The 22,751-nt window shown below is 43.1% G+C and overlaps 1 protein-coding gene across 13 annotated transcripts; it reads left to right on the forward strand.

Annotated features, from left to right (window-relative positions):
• The first annotated feature begins 981 nt into the window (after window positions 1–981).
• LOC144246242 (uncharacterized) lies at window positions 982–22,440 on the forward strand. 13 transcript variants are annotated; one of them, XM_085576201.1, is made up of 6 exons: window positions 982–1,935; window positions 2,030–2,149; window positions 3,708–3,782; window positions 3,904–3,995; window positions 9,496–9,549; window positions 14,007–20,050. In XM_085576201.1, the coding sequence occupies exons 2-6, from the start codon at window positions 2,037–2,039 to the stop codon at window positions 14,129–14,131; spliced, it is 459 nt and encodes a 152-aa protein (XP_085432327.1). In that variant the 5' UTR covers window positions 982–1,935; window positions 2,030–2,036; the 3' UTR covers window positions 14,132–20,050. The 13 variants fall into 13 exon arrangements, 3 of the variants coding, with proteins under 3 accessions (XP_085432327.1, XP_085432328.1, XP_085432329.1); XM_085576202.1 differs by having other exon boundaries at window positions 1,557–1,935; window positions 16,099–20,050; XM_085576203.1 differs by having other exon boundaries at window positions 1,558–1,935; window positions 17,382–20,050.
• The last annotated feature ends 311 nt before the right edge of the window (window positions 22,441–22,751 follow it).

Consider the following 22,751-nt stretch of genomic DNA (forward strand, 5'->3'; position numbering starts at 1 on the left):
CGACCCCCAGTGTGATGTCGGGAAAGCCGCACCCCGGCAGTGTCGGGCCGTGTATTAGACTGCAATGGGGGGACCCGCAGAGCGGCTCCGGCCCCGTGTGGGGACCCCAGCGAGGGCGGGGGGCGCCGGCTCCGGCCCTCTGGGCTTTATTCTGCGGCGCCCCGAGCCCCGCGGCTGCGAGGAAAGAAGGAAAAGGGGAATGGGGAACGAGAACAGGGGAGCAGAGGGGGCGCTCAAGGGGAGGGTGACAGGGACAGGGGGCAGGTGGGGGCAGGTCGGGGTGTGCAGGGGGCTGGGGGAAGGCAGGGTGAAGGAAGAGAAAGATTGAAGGCAGCTTTGGGGAAGGAGGCGGAATATGTGGAGGGGGAAAGGTATCACGGAAAGGCGGCAGGAGGAACCGGGAGCGCGTGGGGGGGAGCAGGGAGAGGGGGCACGGGGGAGCCCGGCTGGGGAGAGAAGGAACAGGGAAAGGATGGAGGAACAGGGTAGCGTAGGGGTGAGTAGGGGAATAGAGAGGGAGGACAAGGAAAGGAGAGTAGGGGGGCCCGCCCGGGAGGGAGGGAGGGGAGGGCTAGGGGGGAGAGGGAGGGGGGGGGGTTTGGGGGGGGGGAGGGTGTAGGGGGTGGGGGAGGGGAGGAAGGGAGGGTCGATAAGAGAGGCATAGAGAAAAAAAAATACAAAAGAAAAGAAACGCGCAACAAAAGCAAAAGAAAAAGAGATATAGAGCCCGACCGGCCGCAACCTCCCGCTCCGAACGCCCAGCATCAAACGGCTCCGCCGGGCTCGCCCCGCGGTTTAAATACCCGCGGCCCCGCCCTGCGCAGGCGCGCTGGGGCCCCGCGCACCTGTGCGCGCACCTGTGCTGGCCCCGCCCCCGGCCCCGCCCCCCGCCCGTAAATGGCGGCGGCTCCGCGCCCGCCCCGTGTTCTGTGTGGATGCTCGGACGGACTGCGGCGGGACCGGCGCTCGGAGCTCCGTGCGGGGATCGGATCGGGGCGGCTCCCGGCCTGCGCGGCGTCCGAGGCGCTCAGCTGAGATCGGGATCGGGATTCGGGTTCTGGTCCCGCCGGTGTCTGCTGGGGGAGCCGGGCGGAGCCGCTCCTTCCTCGGCGGGCAGGGAGGGGGTGCCGGGGCCGGGGGGTCGAGGCGGGATCGGGGCTGGGATCGGGACCGGCAGCGCCGCGGCCGGGAGGAGCCGCTCCGGGACGGGCGCCGCCGCTCCAGCTGCGGCCGGCGCGGGGCTCGGGTCCCGCCGGGGCTCGGGTCCCGTTCTCGCTGTGGCCGCGGGGAGCCGGGGCTGCGTCGGGGCCGGGACCCCATCGGCACCGCCGCTCCCGCAGCGCCGCCTCCGGCCCCGCGGGCGGACACGGAGCCGCCCCGCAGCCCCCGCGGGATGCCGAGCCCCCCCGCCCCGGTAGCCCCGTGGCCACCGCGCTCCCCTGCGAGCAGCAGCGCCCGCCTCCCCCGCCCCGTGTCCGCATCCCCGGGGGAGCCCCGCCGGACGAGCGGGGCTGCGGCGCCGCGGCCGGGAGCGGCCGCTCCGCCGGGGCCGCTGCTCCCGCTCCGGCTGTGCCCGGTGCGGGGCTGGAGGAGCCGGAGCTCCGAAGGGCAGAGAGCACCTCCTGTCCTTGGCTCTGCGGGCCGGGAGCTGCCGTGCCCTGCCCGTGGCTCGCAGCGTGCCGAGCGCACGTCCCGGCACGGGCACCGGCGCACGGGACAGCGCTGGCGCGGACACGGCTGAAGGGCTGCCCGCGGCTCCTCGGCCAGGGGCTGCTCCCCACAGGCACGCAGGGATGCTTCAGCCCGGACAGACGCCACCGACAGCCCACAGGGACCCCAGGGAACGGCTGGCATTACCTGGGAATGGAGGCACGGGCCGTTTGCAGAGGGGCTCTGACGGCAATCCCTGTTTCTGACCTCCCACACAGCTGCCAGGTATGTTCCAGCCACCCCAAATCTCCTCCCTCTTTTCCAGCCGGAGCCTATCATTCACCAGCAGCATTTGAGCCAAGGCAATCTTCCTTCATAGGTACTAAATGCCAAGCAAGAGCCTTGGAGATGCCTTGAAATCAGAGGTTGGAGTGCAATTACGTTTGGAGATTTCCAGGGAGCCAGCTGGAGGTGCAGAAGGGATGGAAAACTCTCACAGGTGGGTCCCACTGGAGATGTGCTGCAGGCAGGGATGTGCATCCCTTTCCTGAGGGGAAAGGACATGCAGAGGCCACTGCCGAGGCTCTGAAAGGAGCTGAGCTTCTGCAGGAGAGATGTTCTGCCTCAGCACAGGCCGGGAGCTCATCCAGCCACTGCCTTGTCCTGCTTTAAAACATCAACTGGAGCCTGAGCTCCGGGGAGTGAAATCAGTTGAATTCCAGGGAACTCTGTCAAGTGACCCCAGACACATCCCTGGGGCTGGGGGATGAGGGTTTTAAATAGCAAGTTCTGTGGAATAGAGACCTGTCCTTGTCCTGATCCCACTGAGCTTCCCTGGAACCTCTGCTGGTTCCTGACACAGCTGGTGCTAAAGTGGCAGCTCTGCATGGGAATTTCCAATCTCCACGAGGCACTGTCAGGTTATTCCAGCAGGAATTCAGCAGGGAACCTGGGGCTGTGGGTATAATTCATCTGAACTAGCAAAGCTGATACTGAACCCCAAATCCAGGCACCATACAAAGAACAATCTTTGTGCTAAAGCCCCTGGGCTGGGAAATTTCAGCAGCCAAATGTATGGAATGATCTAAATCCCAGCAGGCAGCATCCCCCAGCGGGACAATCCAAGTGCCAGGGTGGGAGCTCTTGTCCTTCCCCTGCTGCTGGTGGGACAAATTCCCTTGGCACAGCTGGTGGGGCAGGAGCTGAGAGCAGGAGGGGCAGGAACAGGGATGGGAGATGAGGCTGCTGGAATGTCACCTGGAGCACCTGAACACGTTCTGTCCCTGCAGGAGCCAAAGCAGATCCCTCCTGGCCGGGCTGGAGGGCAGCTGCTGGATCTGCTCTGGGGGAAAACTCCCTGCCCCTGCCAGGAGCACTGGCTCTGCTCTTCCTCCAGCTTCTGAGCAGTGTCAGGGCCACCGTGAGGGAGTTCAAACCCGAAAAATCCCCACAGCCCACGGAGTGAATGATCCCAGCAGAGAAACGCAGCATTGAAATAAAAATCTTACAGCTCTGTCAAAAAGGCTGTGACATAACTGCAACGGGATTCCCAGGAACCTTCTGGTTTGCTCTCGGAATGCTCTTGGTTCTCTTTTATGTATTTTTAGTCCCTCAGTGGGCAGCTTGTAGGATTTATTCTGGGACTTAGAGGTTGAGCAGGGTTGGCTCAGGATTGACCTTCACCTCTGGTGCCTCTTTGTGCAAACACAACGTGGCCGGGCTGGGTGAACTCGTGACCTCAGCTTTCCCCTCCAAAATGTCCCTCACTAATTTCCCTGGGGTGAGCTGGGATTTTGGCCCAGACTGTCACTCCTCGCCTCCCCGTGCCCGCGCAGTGTCCGTTCTGTCCCCACGGTGCCCTGGGGACACCGGGGGGTCCCTTTGCCTTTCTCCTGCCCCTTTCCAGCCCGAGGCTCCTCTGCCCGTGTCCCACACAGCACAGGGGCACCGAAGGGGAAAGGCTCCAGAAAACATTTCTGCAATTCCTCAGCAATTATTTATTTATTTATTTATTTATTTATTTACTTATTTAATCACATTCTTCTCCTCTTCCCCAGGGAGAAGAACATGAACTCACAGCCACTGAGGCCTGACGGGTTCCTGCAGCGAGAGCTCGGTGCGTGTCCGCAGAGGTGAGTGCAGCACCTGAAAGGAAAAAGCACAGGGGAAAATGGGATTTATTTTGCTTCAAAGTTATTGCAAGTTCTTAAAGCCCAACCAACTTTTGCTCTTGCTTTTGGTCGGGTGGAGCAGGAGCAGTGGGCAGAGGTGGTGCCATCGATGTGGACGTGCCCGATGCTTTCTGGGGCAGAAAAAGGAGATTAAGCTCACCTTACATCAAGCAGGTATTTAAAAAGATTTATAGCTCTTCAAACGTAGCACCCTTTAATTACCATAATGTTTCTTCCATGATTTTAACTAATTCTCAGTGTATTTTATAAAACTTAAAATAACATCTCCTCCCCATAAAACAGACTCATCAAGCATTAGATAAAAAGTCCTTGTGCCAGTCTCAGGCTTCCACATCTAACAGGAGACCCTCCCCGTAAGCAAACAAAAAAAATCAAAATAACGTACCAAAACTAGTCCTTGCTAACACTAAAAATACAGCTCGACCGTATCCAAAAAACCCCCGATTTTATTTATTCCAAACACCAAATATTCTTAAAATTCTAAATCAATAACTCTTAAAAAAAAACCCCATCAAAACTTACTTCAAATATAGAAAAGCCTAACTGTATAGATAAATATTTGTCCAAGCCCACAAAAAATATAAAACAATCTAATCAATATCCTACATTTAACAAAACCCACTACACAAATTAGTACCATTTAAAATGTAACATAAATAAAAATCTATTACTGAGAAACATATTTCCCAATAAATAAAACCACCCTGTAAAGATATAAGTAATAATCTTAACTCAACAAGCTAAAATGTCTCCAAAACCAAAAGACTTAAAATACCTTCAATATTTATAAATAACAACATTCAATATGTTAAGTGTTAATAAAATCAAACAAAATTAAATGTCAATACATTTAAATAAATACATTAAGTTTCTTTTTATCTATTAAAATTAAGTTTATTATTCCTTACTATCAAAATTCATTCAATCTAAATTTAAATGTTATTTAATATAACCTATCCTAAGTTTTATTAAAAATCACTTCTCTAAACTATACAGTATATGGTTAATATTCTTAAAAAAAATAAAACAACTCAAATTAAAACAACTAAAAGAAAACACTACCAAACACCTATTCAGAAGTAAAAAAAATACAGTGTATTGTATCATCAATTTCATCAAAAATTCTGTTCTTCATTACAATCTCTACTCTTACATAAAATTTCTAATTCCTACTTTTTTTTTCTCTACTTTTACAGCTCTTAAAACAAGTTAACTCTCTAACTAATCTCTACACTAACTCTATAATTTAACCTAAATTTATCTCATAGTTTTAAATATTTTTCAAGACTAAAAAAAATATATTTCATTAAAAACCTCCTCCAAACTGTTAATCTGATCACTTTCCTCAGTTATTATTACAAAATCACTTCAATATAAAACTCAACTACAACATTAATTTCTTTTTCTAAGTTTCACACTAAGTAATCGCTCTCTCATACATTTCCTCCACCTTCACACTCTCAATATCCAAATCCAAACTCACAATCCTGTCCATAACCACTTTCAAATCTTTAAAAAAAAGTTTACTATATTCAAATATATTCTAAAAACACTTCTAAAAAATCCAATTATTAAATAATGTGATTCATCTTTAATCCTAACATTTTTACTCTTAACTACTATTTTTAAAAACATTATATAAAAATATATTAAGTAACATACACCAATTAAAATTTAAACTATAACCTAACCCTATATCTACCTAAATAAAATAATTAACAGGAAACCCAAATATTTTCTGCGTCAAAAATAAAATTCAAATAATTTTAACTTAACAATTTAACTTTATCAATATAACAAATAAACTTATTATTTTAAACTTAAAAAATCATTATCCACACATAATTATTTAACTTACTACTAATTTAACATTTATCAATTGTTAAAAACTCTAAAATAATGTACAATCTTTTAATACTTACTAATGATATAATTTCACCTATGTTACTAATTATAGATATTATCTAAGTAATTCCTAATTATTATCAATTTCTTCTTTACTACATACATTATTTTATTCTTATATTTCTTCATGCTTATAACTGAAAAATTATAACAACTTATACCATTATCTTGCAAGTCTATACAATTTTATAAAACAAAACTTAACAATACTTATTTCTTATATCAAAACATAAAGTTTACTTATATCTCAACAAGTACAAAAACCCAAGTAAATTTCAATAAGGAACATAAAACCAGACCACACAAAAAACACACTCACCACTCCACAAAACACCAATGTAAATACACAGATAAATTACACTATGTAAATACAAATGTAGATTATGCAAGAATTGCAACTTACACCTGACGTCTTGTACTGCACCCACCAAAATACATAAACTTTAGGTTTCTTTATAAATATAAAAATCAATATTATAAAAATCTTATTTAATAACTTTCAAAGTATAAAATTCTATCAAATATTATACTTCTACTCTATTTACTTTATTTACTTTTAATTATATCACTTTACCAATTAACCAACCTAAAACAAACATTTAAGTAACTTTCACTAAAGTTTCAAGTTTAAATACTTTGTATTTATCTAGCACTTCTCAAAAAAATCCATTTTTTACCTACTTACTTAATATACCAATAAAAAACATTACAAATAATCCATATAATTAAAAAGCCCTTACATTATTAACTCTTAATATAAAAATAGTTACCAATTTAAAACAAAAACCTCATTTATCCAAGGCGGGAGATGGGCATGCAAGGCAGTGAAGTGCCAGGGAGTGGTAAGAGAACAAGGCAAGTCTAGGGTTGGCTTTGTCAGGAAAGCCAAGGGAATAAAAGCTGGCGGGAAAACACCAGAAAATTGTGAGAAAGGAAGAAAAGGGGTGTTCCTCTGGGAAGGTGACACGGCTGACAGGCAGGCTGAGGCGCCTTCCATCAACACCTGCAGCACGGGCAAGAAACAGGAGGAGCTGGAAGCCGCTGTGCTGCAGGAAAGTTACGGCCTTTTGCATCTCTGGGATGTGGTGGGATGAATCCCATGACTGCAGTGTCACTACTGAGAGCTCCAGCCTGGTCAGAAGATACAGGGGAGGAAGGGGAGATGGAGGGATTGCCCTCTGCACCAAGAAGTGGATTCCACGTGAGGAGCCGTGTTTGAAGAACAGCCACGAGCAAGTCCAAAGCCTGTAGGCAAGAACCCGTGACCAAGGCAGCCAAGGAGCCCTGTGGATAGTATCTACTCCAGGCTGCCTGATGAAGGGGATCCTGCTGACAAAGGCTTCTTTCTAAAGCTACAGGAAGCATTGTGCTCGTTGGCTTTCGTCCTGCTGGAGGGCTTCAACCACTGCGCAGTGCAGATCCTTTCTTGACAGGTGACTGAAACAGAGTTCCAGTGACCTTCTCAGTTAAGGTCTGTCACATGCAAAGAAATGCTGCTTTTAGCATCACTAGAAATTAATGCCAGCTGTAGATATGACAAAACCACAAGTGTCTTGCCCACTGAAAATTTTGAAAGAAAGCAGACTGTCTTCAGCAAGATTTAGGATCAAATGCAAAGAGCCACATATCTCTTACCTGATTAATTTCATAGCCACGATTTCGTGTCTTCTGGCTCTTAACATGGATAGTCTTAAGCTGTACTTTGTCATCATTTGGTCAGCTCATGAGGTTTTTTAGTTTTAAAAAAGGCAGAGAAACTGCAACTATCTATCTTTGAGTAGAGGAGCACATACAAAATGTCAGGGTGAAAGATTACTCATACCAGTGTGAAAAACGCTAATCACTTGGTTTTTAAAAGTTTAAAAGTTTAATAATAATAAAATGGTTATAAAAATAATAATATCACTAGAGTACTAAAGTTTAGAGTTAGGACAATTACAAGACAATAAAAAAAGTAAAGAATTACGGACGTCCGGATGTTCTCGGACATTAAGTTACGAAAAGCATGACTTGTGAATAAAGGAATCACCCTTAAACTAATATACTTGTTGCATATTTATATATCTTTTATGGTTACGAATGCATTCTATTTTAAACAAGAAACTCTGTTTGTTGTATGTTAATTGTTTCCTTTAATCCCCTGGCATCTTTGAGTCTGAGTAAGGCCTGAAGAAACTAACTTCTTCTGATAAAAGCCATAAATTCCTCTGCTTTGGAAGATTTAGGTGTTCTTTGAAGTAAGTATCTCATTCCTAAAAAAAAACTTCCCCACATACATAGTCTCTATTTTAACATTAGGTTAGAACCTAAAACTGTATTTAACACACTACTTAAGTGAATTAACACAGCATAACGTTCTAACATTACACATAGAATATTCATTATAGCCTTTGCGAAAAGCCAATCATAAAATATGCATTTTTCACACCAGCAAGGACAAGGAGGTATTGAAGGAGACTGTTGAAGGAGAGGTAAAGTCTTAAGTGCTAAAACTGAAGACAGAGCATCACTAAGTTAAAGATTTGTCTATTTGCTTTTAAACTGATACAAAGCAAGACAAAGTAAATTATTATAACTACTTCAAATCTAGTTGAAAATGTGCTGAGGTGTGCATTAAGACCAAGGTGGAAGTTTACAAGTTACAAATGCTTAAGACAATTCTTGCTAGGGATAGATAGCATTGCATCAGGCAGTTTACTATTCCAACCATTCCTGAAAGATGTGCATCTCAAAAAGATATGGCATATGAATTCTTAAATTAGACCAATAATGACATGCACCCAAAAAAGAAAAACATTCTCTCTTCTCCCTTTCTTTTCTGCTTTCTTGTCATAGTGTGACTAAGGAGAAACTGAAAGAATCCATGAGTGACAGAGCTGATTCCAATCAGTCCTCCCCGATGGAGGGATCAAAGGCCAACTGTAGTGGACCAAACAGGGCTTTCCCCTTGGAAGTGTATTCCATCCCGTCGAGATCAGCACAAACACAAGGGATGAAACCGACTTCCCACGGCTGCCATCCAAGCTATGACACTGTAACTCAGTACCACCTGCACATTTTTTTTGCTTGAATCCTTAAAGTAATGATTCTCTCCATCTCCATCCCTTAAAATCCAATTCTGTCAGCTTTTCAGTGTTCAAAAATGAACTAGTTAAGATAGCACTGAGGAAAGAAAGAAGAAAATAAGCATATTTTATTGTGTAAGTAATTAGATTTGAGATGGAATTACTAAAAGGTAAGCATACATGGACCCCCCACACACACAGTTGTCTTTTTGCAGTTGCACTTAAGGATTGTACTTCAAATATGGTTACACAGATATCTTCCCCCCTCCACATTGACTGCCTCTTAATATTAGAACTAATCTGCCACAAAATTACATGAAATAAAACAGTGAGAAATATACTTGAGAATGACTGTTGTTTACGAAATGGGTAATTTATAGTATACAATTACTGATAAGGTAGAACAAGAGTTCAAAAACTGGACTGCATTACAAAGCACTTCTTCAACCATCAATTTTGGATTATTGCTGGAAGGTACTAACTGGTCTGTTATAGACTAATTTACAGACATTCATAAAATAGTGAAAAATGCATGCTTTAGAAACCTGGGACATTTCATGCCTTTGTGCTAGCAGAACATGAAAATGGAAGTGATTGGCATTTTTCAATGTAGGTTAGTAGCATTTAGAGTTTTTATTCTGGTGTACTAACTGATTCTTTGTATTTTTTCTCTTTTCCTTCAGGTGATTTTTCATCTTCAGGTTTAGTCCATGGAGGGCTGCGAAACTTCTGTAAAGGTAAAAATATGGTGTATAGAATACATATATACATAAACAGAAATAAAAAAGTCTGTTAAAATTGGAATTGTCCCTAGAAAAGGGTCCTGATCTCTAAGTGCAAAACCATACAAGTCTGATGCTACATACAGCTTCATATCACTGCATATTATATATATATATATAAACAACCACATAGGTATTTAATATTTAATTATTTTGGAAAACTCTCCTTACTCCTGCTTCCAGGGCTATACACATGACACTGTCAAATTAAGTAATTTGACTACCAGCTTTCCAAATATTTAATAGTTTGCAAATTGTTACCAGCCAGAAATAATTTTGAACAGATCAATTACAATCAGACACAGTCAAAGTCTGAATTAAGTAGTCTTCTCTTTTGAGACAGAACTTGGTGAAGAATGTGTAAGTCTACTTTAAGTAACTGAATCTCATGAGACCTTTTAGTAAAACCCCAAAAATTACTCTGGAAGAGAATACCTGAAAGCTTGTCTCTGTTTCTGCTGCTTCCAAACGAGATGTTGAATCATTACGATTCCCCAGACATGTCTTGGCCACCTGTCAATAGAAATGTCAGAGATAACTACTTCATATTTTTTCCAAAAATATTCAGTTAAAAAAAAAAAAAAACAAAAAAAAAACAAAAAAACCAACAACAACAGCAAAAAAAAAACAACCCAATTTGGGTCTTCTTTTAAGCCTCCTTGATGAAATGGAACTAAGTTTTCATAGCTAAACTTATCCCAGACTCCCATCATCCCTGTAACAGTCTTCAACAATACAGTCTCGTGACAGCGAGTTTAACAACTTCATACTTACCCAGCTTTTTTTCTTCGTGTTTAAATCTCATCACCAATAGTGAAGTTTACTTCTACAGGTGGTCCTAGGGAACAGAAAATTAATTACAAGTGCCTTTTATGGGTGAGGAAATAGTAACAAACAGTAGAAAATCAGCATTACAGTTAGAACTTCTCTATTACTATTCTCTTGGCTATACTCTGGATCTCTTAGGTATAATAATCCCTGAATAGGAATATAAAGTCACTGAATGGAGAAGTCAGGTGACTCTCAAGGCAGAAAATCTTGCTGCATTACTTCCTGTCATTTTATTCAAGAAATAATGTCATATTCTTTGCCAATATGCTTTTTAATATCTGGGAAAGCAGAGTTGCACAGCATAAATAAAATTAATTACAAAGTGGATTTTTGAACTAAGGAGATCTTCAGGTATGAAACCAGAGATTTGCTCAACACTGGAAATTCTACTGTATTTAAATCCAAGTCCCTTCAGGAGTAGGGTTAAGGATGCAATAAGAAAAGGAGCTGAAAGATTAAATACAGTCAAATATTCATAATACTTGGTCATTGCTCTAAAATGAGTTCACATTGGAATTTCTCTACTTGTTTTGCTATTAAAAGTGACACATTTAAATGGAGTGAAAACGACAAGGTTTTTTTAAAGTTTTGAGTCATCAAGACTCTTTCCAGTGTAACAGTGGGAGGGGTTTAGTCATGTTTAAGCTACTGAAGGCAGCCTCTGAGATGATGCAGATGGATTTGATGTGGGGAACTCTTTCTCATATTTTCCCACTCTAGACAGTAGAAATAAAAATTGGATTCATGTAGGGAATAATCGAGGCAGTATTGATTAAAATAAAGTCTATTGATAAAGCACCTACTCCTTTTAGGACAAAAAATCAAACATCAAACAAACATGTGGTTTATGTCTTAGATAAAGACTAAAAAGTCAGATGACAGGGTAGCAATTTTTCGTAGTCTTGAAATACTTCAAAACCTTATACGTGTGGTCCTGTCAAAACTTCCATTTAAATTATTTACTCTTAATCTAGATTTAAAAAAATTATTCCAAGCTGAATTATCCTCAGAAAAAATGAAGATTTAGGTGACTTCTAGGTGTGTGGCTTGAGGACAAAAGATACTCTAGGTCCAACAATCAATAGTATTGCAAAATGTGTAATAAAGAGGATAGAAATAATGCTAATTAAATATGATAATTTACATATCCAGAATTTTCTCTGACTGTACCTACTAGAACATGAAATCAGGTGACCTATTTCACCAACATCATTTATAGGAGATAGGAAGCAAAAACTATTAATTGCATTAGTAAAGCTAAAGGTCAACTTCTTAAGACATATGCAAAGGAAAAAGAAAAAAACAACCCCGGTCTGCTTTAGAGAAAATAAAAGTGAACAATAAAACAATGCTGTATGAGTGAGTAGTCTTGCAGTGTCTTCATAGGCCAGACAACAAAGGCTATCTTGATAGGAAAAGAGCAATAAAGATTAAGTCTGTATTATTTCACATTTGTTCACTCAGAGATCTTCTCCTTTTAGTAGCACACCATATGGATCACTGTTGGAGAAAGACAGGGACTTTTTCCTAAGGATGTCTTTATGATGTTAAAGCATAACATATTCATTATTGACTCCTTATCACTGTGAAACATTGTATATCATTACCAAATAAATTACAGCTTGAAAACAACAACAGTTCAATAGCCAGCACTGTAACCAGCTCCTGTGGACGAGGTGCAAACACACACACACAGAGGGCTGGGTTTAACAGAACACAAACTGAATCCCACACACATATGACCTCAGGCATATATATATATATAAATACATACATATACATACACCCCCACCTGTGTGTATTTATGTGTTTTTATATGTCTATATCTACATGCATATATAAACACATAAATATGCAAACACGCATAACACATATATCTTTGTGTCCCTCAGCTAAAGATCAGCGGCAGAATATAAACTCAATGAACTAGAATACCTTTCACACCCTTAGGTGACAAAGAAAGCAAAATATTAAACTTCTGTTATTGTTGTTAGTTCCCTCTATGCCAAATAGTGGATTGTTTTGTATGTTTGTCCGTCAGATTTCCTCCCATGAGAGGTACAATCATTACCAATGGACAGAATGGGAGCTCAACATGGCAGAAACTATCAAAAAAGCAAAAACTATTTGCTGTGTTGCTTTCCTCAGCTTAGCGTGCAGCCCGATTAACAAATTATCTGTGTGTGAAATTATGGCTATAAAATCTGCATATTGATTGGTCACGTACACAAAATTTGGGAAGTTATGGTATTCAATTGTCCTAGTAAACAGCACTGCAAAGCTGGAGAGCTTCACAGCTGGATGTATAAATGACAAAGGTGGATAAACAAAGGGTGCATCTTTATTACTGTGAGAACCCCGGCCTTGCTCTGGGGTCTCATGTGGTGGTGAAATTCCTCCTCCCACCCGTGCTTCCAAAGAAAAACTCCGCAGGCTTTAGCTGTTCGGTCTCAAGGCAGTTTATCGCTAGTTATCTAACAGATTATGTTCTTGGACTGCGGCTGTTTGATCAGCGGCCTGGGTAGAGGCACACACACCCCCTGACATCCTCTCGATCTGCTGCCTTCTTCGTCTCCCTCTCCGCCCAGGGCTGCTGCTATCTTTTATAAGATATATTACGTATAACATGTTTACAATTATTCCCCAATACCTACTACCTAGTTGCCAAGTGTTTTTCTACTCTAAACCGATCTGTCAGTGCCAACATCACCAAGAACATGGAGGTAAGGAAAAAGAAGGAGGAAGAACAGGATCAGCCCACTTTCCTCCATCTTAGAACTTCTGACCCCCACCTACAAAGTGAAAACCCCCCTGTACAATACTAAAAAAATTTCCCCTCTACTTTGTAACTACTTTTACTATACTATCTAACCTTTTGTGATTGCTTGTTCCACCTCCAAAGTTGGCAATTCATTCCATGGCTCAAACTCAAAATCACAGCTGTTTTTCAGCTGTCTGCCAGGGTCTAGAATGCCTCTGACCAAGGCCTGGAACCTCTAAAAATGTCTGAGAGACATTTTGAGTTCCCACATATTAGAAAAATTTTAACACGCCAGTCAGAACTCAGCATGTCCAGTGGCTATTGAATCATGCAACTTTACCTGCGAACAGCTGAACAATGTAAATATAAGTATTTTCTACTGCATCAACTCAGCAAATCAGAACTGGCTTTATGGTCAAAAAAAACATAACAATTTAAGGTCAAATAATCAATTCACAAGTGAACAGGAAATCAAGTTTAAATAAGTGGTATTATAACAGTTTTTGCAGTTAGAAAAATCATTCTGCTGCTCCTAAAGAGCATCATCCAGATTTAGTTGACCAGACATTGGAGTTTCAGTGTTCCTGTGCATCACTGCTCCTCTTGGCTTCATAGGGCACAAAAAGCAGATAGGGAGGTTGTTTGTAAAGCACGATGGGGGAGAAAGTACTGGGTTAATTCTGAAGAAAAGAAACCAGATACAGGAGAAAAGAATGGTGTGGTTAGATCAACTGACAAACTATTTATCTTAGTTGTCAGGTTAGGTTCACAGTTTACTCAAAGACACGTTTTATCAGATTTGCTCATGAATTTGTTACAGATCTGTACTGGGAGCTGCTTGAATCACTGTTTAGAAGAAAGATACAGAACAACAAGTATATGAAATGTGCATATACCTTCTCAGAAGACACCTCTGCAGTTTTTCATACGCTTTTCCTGTTTTAGATCAGTGTGCTAAGGGGATGGTTAAACTCCGATGATGTAACTTCTTATGACCTTCCTCTTCCTAGTCCTCATTTACAGAATCAAATTTCCTTTAAGGATTTTATTTGCTTGAAATTTCGTTATAAAAATGGTTATTTTTTTTCTCTTATTACACCCTTTGGAAAACAATTGGAGAGTGCAATTTGATCAAAGCTCTGAAACAGATTTAAGAAAATAAAGCAAAATGCTGTAGTTGCTTAGAAATGTATACAATTTTGGCTCCAATACAGAATATCCTTTGTCGTTGAATGATTAATGAACATAGAGTGTTTTTTTACTGCAGGAAATTAAGGCGGTAAATAAAAAGCACTACCACTTCTATTTATCAGAGAAGATTCTGTAAGGACAAAGCAAAAAATCTAATAAGAGAACAAAGAATAATTTTATAAATTCTTTGATGTTGTAGCAATACCAAGCAGGTAGTTAAAAATGAGATGTTATATGCATAAGAATTATCTGACACGAAAAGGCAATTAAGTAAATTATGGTGTAAAAGCCAAAATCCCAAAAGCTTTTGGGAAGACAGAAAAGGGAAGGAATACAGGGGAAAAAGCTCTGCAGAACTCTGGTTCTGCACAGAGGCTTTCAGGAGTCAGACATAAGAAAGCATCTCCGGATAAGGCTAAGAAAAAGTAGTACTGACAAGATGCCTCTAATAAAGTACAAATAATAAAAAGAATGGAAACTTTTACAATACTGAAGGTAATTTGGAGGGGGGTTTTGATGAATTTCAGATGCTGTATCACAGGATATTCTACCTACTTCTGGCTATTGCTGGTCCTATGCCAAATTTCATTACAGATAAATATCAGCAGCGTCTAATTTCCAGATTTGCTACTCTGTATCCCATTTGCCAATAACTTTTCATTTTTTGTATTTCAGTATTTGTTCTAATGTAAACAACACTAATTACTCTGAACAGGCATAAACCCCATAAATACAAAATTGCAGAAAGATCACAAATATAAGATAGAGATGCTTAGCCGTACAGACTTAAAAATACCAGTTGGAACCAGCAACTAACCATTTTGCTTTATTTTTTGCCTCAGTATCTATAAGGTTGCATGTTCTTCTCTAGTTAGTCTTCACTACCTTAATTCTTTCTAAATAGAAATCACATTTTATTTATCAGAGACACAATAAAAGGACCTTTGTGAAGTTCTGAGAAAGGATTATTGAAATAATAGGTTTCTAAGCAATGCAGTTTCTAGTACATCTTCACTAATATTACTTTGAAATGCTGCATTACAACCTTAACCATCCAGCCTTAATCTTCCTTCATTTGAATGCAAGAAGCTGTAAAAACTTCAGAAAAAAATGACAGAGTCAAGTAATGAAAAAAACAATTAAAACTCTTCCTAAGTGTTGCATTTTCTCCAAGTGATACTGTTCACAGGTACAAATGGCAGCTTTGACTTACCAAAGAATTAGGATCCTTTGGGTATAAATTCCTTCCAGTACTTTCAGAACTTAAAGTGGTATTTCTAATGCCACTATATGTAGGCTAATTGTGGAAAGAAGATTTTTATTTCAGTTCTCAAAGCTAATAATTTGAATTCCTTGTGCCTTTCGTCTCTCTTTGTTAATGTGAGATGATGATGATGAAGAAGAAAAGGTTGCTAACCAATGTCATCACCTGCACTATTTTTATGGCCATCTTAGCCTATGTTAAGATGGACAGGGTGTCTGTCTGCTGATGGACTGAACAGTTAAAAATACAAGCTGTTAGAAGGACAAAAAACAACCACCTAAATAAGTAAACCACCATCTCAATAACTAAAACCTTGATTTTATGGAAAGGTGAATCTTTTAGGTGTCTTTGATTGCAATACTTGATGCAGAAATTAAATACTGGTTTGACTTTTGAAATATATTACCAGTTATTTTCTTTTCCTTTCTCTTTTAATGTATTCACTTCTGTATAAAAGACCTGTTTAAAATGTCTGATACAAGTATTTAGCCTAAGAGGAAGAAGAAGAGGAGAGAGGAGGAGAGAGTAAGAGGAAGAAAAAGAGAAGGGAGGAAGAAGAAGAAGAAAGAGGAGAGAGTGAGAAGAAAGAGGAGAGAGTGAGAAGAAAGAGGAGAGAGTGAGAAGAAAGAGGAGAGAGTGAGAAGAAAGAGGAGAGAGTGAGAAGAAAGAGGAGAGAGTGAGAAGAAAGAGGAGAGAGTGAGAAGAAAGAGGAGAGAGTGAGAAGAAAGAGGAGAGAGTGAGAAGAAAGAGGAGAGAGTGAGAAGAAAGAGGAGAGAGTGAGAAGAAAGAGGAGAGAGTGAGAAAAAAAAATGAGAGAGTAAGAAGAAAACAGAGCAAGAAAAATAAGAGTCAGAGATAAAAAGAAAAACTAAAAAAGTCAGATTGGAAAGAGAAAGGCAGAGAAAGAGGAAAGAAAGGTGGGGTAAAGAGAAAAAGAGTGAAAGACAAACAGAAAAGGAAGCACTTGAAATGAAAGAGAAAAGCAAATAGAGAGACAAGAAAAAGAAGAAATAGAGCTGAAAACCTACAGGAAAACAAATGGAGAGACTGAACACAAGGTAGGGTTCAAGAGAGAAAGAAATAGAGAGTTAGACAAAAAAGTTAAAGTTGGACAGAAAAGGAAAAAGGGTCAGAGACAAAGACAATGATAGCAAGTGTTAGAAAGACAAAGGCTGACAAAGAAAAAAAAAAGAAAACATAGTGAAACCTAGATTGAAAGAGACAGACATAGAGACATGGGGAAATACATGTAGAGGAATGGAAGAAAATAGGGTGAGAAGGAAATAGGGTTAGAGAAACATAGAGATGTGTTAGAAATGGAAACAAAGGAAAACACAGGCAGAGACAAAGAGTTACACATGGAAGGATAAAGTGAGTAATATACTAAGGAGGAAAGTAAGAGGCAAAGGGAGAAAAAGGGTGAAAATGATAGGACTCAACCACACCAAAGAAAGACAGGAGATGAATGGTGGGCAGGGCAGAGGGTAAGAGGCATCATTATTAGGGCTGATTAATCTTTATTCCCTTAAACTTCAGCAATACACAGGGAAACAATGCATACAAATGCAAGTACAGAGACAAATACAACAAAGAATACATCATACCTAGGCACACAAGTACAAGTCCAATTTACATACAGCAAAATACATCAAAAGACAGGAACAACTGCAAAGACAGAACAATATAATGTACTACAAGCCAAATACATATTGACACAATATAACCGTGTCTCCATTTCAGAAAAGTCCACAACGCTTTTATTGTTATGACGCACCCGGAACAAAAACGGCGCAAAACGCTCCGCCGACGTGCACGCCCCCTTCGCGTTACGCACAAACTCACATTCACGGCAACTCGCTCCGGAGACTCCCAAAAAATCCTCCTGCCTGATGAAAACCCCCCCTGAAAGGCAAAGGCCATACACACAAGGTTGTATCTGCTCCACACACACACACAGCTGCAGACACAAGCACACACAAACTCTCACAGACAGACACAGACAGTCACACTCTCACACATTCTTCTGCTGACACGCGGGCTGCCACCCTTACGTGAAACGCTGCACTGAAGAATATGCTTAAACGCTTCTTCTGACCGCAGGACCTCCATGTCAAATGGTAGATTCCAGGAAATTCTGTAGGGACCCGGGGACCTACGAGACAAGGGGAGGCGGTCAGTGACTGACTATCTGAGAGCTAGGAGCTATACCAACTCTGGGCCCATCAGTGTTGTACCCCAAACCCCGTAGAGAACAGATGAACGGCAAAGCTTTATAACTGCTCTACCTGAGCGTGACTACTTGCCCGGGCAAGGCAGCTCCGATCATAATTGCCACAACAGAGGTGCATACAACATAAGCCAACGTAGGTACGTACAGTATAAGCACAAACAACATAAGCCAACGTAGGTACATACAGTGTAAGCACAAACAATGTAAGCTAACATAGGTAGGCGCAACATACGCACATACAATAGAAGCCGACACAGGTAGGTGCATCATAAGTGCATACAACATAAGCTGACAGAGATACAAGATAAGTGAGGACTTGATATAATTCTCCAGAAGACTAATTTTTGAGCCCTATATCCTTTGAGAAGGCAGATGCTACGGAACTACTGTGGTCAGGTGATGAGGGGCTAATAAGCTCCGTACGGAAGTCCATGAGAAGGGCTACCAAAACTGAGAATGAAGACGGATGAGAACATCTCGTGTACATCGTCCGGACCCAAAAAGTAAATATGTAAAAATGCCAGAATAATTGATATCCGGGAAGGTACATGAGCAAAATATGGCCAATACGGCACAAAATGATGTTGCTAAAGCATGGAGATGTAACAAAGGCCTATGACACAGACAACGTGACACGGACACAGACAATGTGACACGGACACAAGTGGAAACTGCCTGGCAATTTCACCTTATGGACCCAAGATTCCTAGCCCAAGATGAGCCATGGGCTGATGATGCCAAAGAAAAGAAAGCCCTAGGGCAGTAGCACTTGATGATGACATGCAACTCCTTTCAAGATGTTAGTGCCAAAGCACTTAAGAGGAAGCCTAAGAAGCTCAGTAGGCCTAGAGAAGGAAGAAATGACTACAGGGTGACTGTAGCTATAGCTCCAGACATGAAGGCGGGCTCCTATGGTGAAAAGATCCACGACAATGTCAAGAGTCAAAGAAGGCCGCCGATGCGAACGTCACGAGAACCAGAGAGGGATCGGAACTGCCCTGCCCAGCGAAGACTCTGGGGGGGCTGAGGAGAAACCCTCTCCCTTTGCTCCCGAGGGGCCCGTCCCACTATGGGCCTATTCTCCAAGCTAACATCAAATAGCCTCCTGTGATAGTAAAGGTTTTCCCCCCATCTCCCACCTACTGGCCCCAGCACTTGGCTTTTGCAAGACAACCGGATGGAATCCAATGTCAGTTGGATGTGGACGGCGAGACGTTCTCTGCATCAGCTTCGGTGCTGCTGTTTCCAAACTTCAGCTACGCTCCTCCTCAGGGTACCTAAGACAAAACAGAAAATGCAACTAGTGCCCACGAAAAGAGGAATCCCCGAAACTCTGACACACCGCTGCCCCGGCTCACCTGAAGTCTTAATTTGACTCCACAAGCTGCCTGGAGGATACCTGAAAAACAAAAAGGTACACACTTAGCATGCTGCTGCATAAGGGTCACCTGTGAGTCACTGTGCCAAAATGCCAACTCACCCGCTCGCCTCTGTTCCTTCACACAGCTAGGGCAGCGACAGCACCTGCAAAAAAACAAAGCAAAACAACCCACACTGAGATACTGTGAAAACAACATCCCCCTGCCCTGAAAAGCACACCCACCCAGACCTTACGCTTGCACCCACCTGGCCTTGGACATCCAGACATCCGGACCAGAGACATCTTGCAAGATGACTGCCTAAAATAAAACAAAGTAACCAAGAGTGGATGCTTAGAATTGCACCAAAACCTGAAACCTGAGCAAGAACAACTCCTTCTGTCCACTGCTCACCTGGCACACAGGGCCTTGACTGCTGCTATCTGCCTGGACCTCCTAAAAATAAAGGCAAAGAACACTGCTCTAACACGGTCACCCTTTAGGCTTCCCCTGCAAATGCAAACAATGACTGACCTGATCATGGCAGCACCCTCACCCAGGACTGGGGCTCTCTGCCACAGATTTGAACTGTCTGCATCTGAAAGGAAGTTAGGACTAGTGTGAAATGGCTGAGGGAATGAAGCCCCTTGGCAAAGGCTGGGGTTAATATACCCTGATTGGGCCCGCCGCTCATTCCCGTGGCACCCAGGAAAAGGGAAGGGGCAAACCCCACCGAGTAGAAAAGCCCTCAGAGCAGCTGCAGCTGTTCGGCTCCTCTGGCTTGAATTCAAGGGGAATAAAGGGCTGGATATAGAAGGAAACTCTTCAGGGAAATGACAGCTCTTTTTTCTACAACTACTTGGAGCGAAAGGGCAAAAAAACTGGTAAGAAATAAAACTTTGTTTTTAGGCAGCATATCTAGATAAGTTGGGTAATTTGCTGTTAACTTACATAATTATTCCTCAGTGACTACTAAGTAGTGCTCAACATGAGACTAAGGGTGGAGAAAAATACTAATTATATGAACAGTCTAAGTCTTCTTCTTAGGGTTACTAATTAGGACTAACTACATTATAAATAAGAAAAATAATAGGCTCCTGGGCAGCATAAAGGTTAAGTATGTGCTAGGCTTGCCTTTCTCTGAGGTACTTAGTCCTAGGGCACAGAAAGAAGTGCCCTGAAAGGTAGTTTTAAATGCTGAAAAATCATTTTAAAAGAGCCTCCTTCAAGTGAATCCCTTAAAATGAGGAAATGGGGAATTTACCTCCACTGAAATGGATACCGTGGCAAATAAATGGCTTCTGCCCTTTCATTTAATCCCTTGAATACTGGGAAAAGAGAGGCTTTCCTCACTTTAAATCTCTCCAGTGATGAAGACAGAGGGATTTTCCCCTCAATCCAAACCCTTAAGAAAGAGAGATAGCTGGGCTTCCCCCTCAATTTAAGCCTTAGGACAACAAAAATGGTTACTCTTAATTCAAACCCATAAACGACACTGTCAAGGTTTTCCCCCTCTATTTAAACTGGAAAAAAATGGAATATGGGGATTCCCTGTCAATTAGCACCCCTAACAGCATAGAAAAGGCAGGGACTCTTTCAAATGAGACCATTAAAATTGCAGGGGAAGTGCGTTTCCTCATTATTTGAACGCAAGAAATGACGGAAAAGGAAGCTTTTTCCCATACTTGAAATCCCTTTTCTCTCCATAACCCCTCTTTTTTCTGGGAGTGCTGTGGAAGGTCTGGGGGTTCTAGGGGAGGACTGACATAATAAAAGGGGAAAGTTGAAAGCTCTCCCGTGGAACCCCACATGCTGCCCGGCCTGCTCAGGTGCTGCCCCTTGGCAAGAGGGCTCTTCCCTTGGCATTTTCTCCAAGGGATGCTCCGTGCCTGGGTGGGTCCGGCTGCTCCCTGGTCCCTGCTGGATGTTCCGACCATAGCTCCTGGCAGGTGTGCCCAGGTAGCTGCACTGAAAGCAGCTGCTCACGCAGGGAGCTGCTACACCTAGGAGTGAGGGATGAGGTGAAGAAAGGTCCTGTGGGGTGTTCCCTCCCCTACACAGCCCCTTGCCAGACCCTTAAACAATGGGGTGCCAGATTTTCATTTCAAAGATAATTAACAGTCTTTCCCCTGGCCAAACAGGAATTGCGCTTCCAAAATTGCAAACAGCGAATGATTTCTCACAGACCACACCTGCCGACACCAGAAACTCCCGCAGCCCTTGGAGAGCAGCACGCCTTGAGTGAACAGACATCAACACACAGGGAGGGTGAGGTTGGTTTTACAGGGAAAAAGGGCAGAGGTCAGGTCACGAGGTCTGTGGCCCCAAGTGACTTTCAACATCTTTTCGTTCTGAATGGCACAGGATTAATCCTGGAGCAAAACTGCTGCCAGCAAGAGTTCTGCCTGCCCTGGAAGAGACAAGCACCTCCTCGAAACCAACATCAGGAAGTGTAGAGGGTGAGCCATGTTTCACAGAGAATAGGGCCAGCAACAGAGTCCAAGAGCCAGGGGCCCCGAAAGAAGGGCCGCCCCCTGAAAATCTGAATGAAGAAGGAGGTGTTGTGGACCCAAGCTGCCCTCATGTCGATGAGGAGTTGCCTTGAAGATCCCAAGTACAACTTGCAAATTGACATCAGGAACCAGGACTGGTGAGTTTTCTTTCCCATGGAAAAGGGCCAGAGTATGTGCCCAGGTGCCCCTGGCCCTCAGCTGGCCCCTGACTTCACAAAATCCAAATATCAAAGAACGTATCCCAGACCAAAGCTGTCCCCGCCTCAAACTTGTGCTGCCCTGAGAGTCCCAAGGGAGCCCTACAAACTGACATCAGGAACCTGGACTGGCGAGTTTTCTTTCCCAGGTAAAAGGACCGCTGTTTGTGCTCATGGCCCTGTGCCCACCACTGGGCCTCCTGAAATTCCGAATGGGATGCCAGATGCCTCCCACACCAAAGCTGCCCCTGGCTCTTGGCCTGGCTGCCCTTGCCGTGGTCCTGGGTGGCCCCGGGGTCTCAGTATGGAATATCCTGTGGCTCTGGGATGACATCAGCTCCCTTTGTCTCCTTTTCCATGGCAGATCGCTTCCAGGAGTCCCCGAGTCCTCCCAGCTGCCCCAGTTCCCTCCCAGTGTGCTACCCAATGTTCCCGCTTCCCTCCTGATTTTCCCAGTGTCCCTCCCAGTGTTCCCAGTGCAGGTACTGGACACAGTAGAAGTGGTTCTGTAACTGCTTTGAGCCTTTATTGCCACTATGGGAAGGCTCTGAGGGTTCTCGGGGAGGGCGGGAAGGGATGTGGGGGTCCCAGGGGTGCCACTCTGGGGGTTGGAGGTCCCAGATGGATTCCGGAAGGGGGGCATGGAGTGCTTGAGGGGGTCTCTCAATTGTCACACCGGGAGGGGCCCCAGCGGGTCTGGGGAGGCGGCCCAGGGTGTCCTGGGGGCCACTGGGGATTCTCAGGGATCCCTGGGGACTATTCAGGGGGTCCCAGAGAGTTCAAGGTGGATCCCTGGGGGATCGTTTTGGGGG

The sequence above is a fragment of the Lonchura striata genome, chromosome 3 (genome assembly GCF_050655825.1).
Source record: "Lonchura striata isolate lonStrDom1 chromosome 3, ASM5065582v1, whole genome shotgun sequence".
Classification (NCBI taxonomy): domain Eukaryota; kingdom Metazoa; phylum Chordata; class Aves; order Passeriformes; family Estrildidae; genus Lonchura; species Lonchura striata.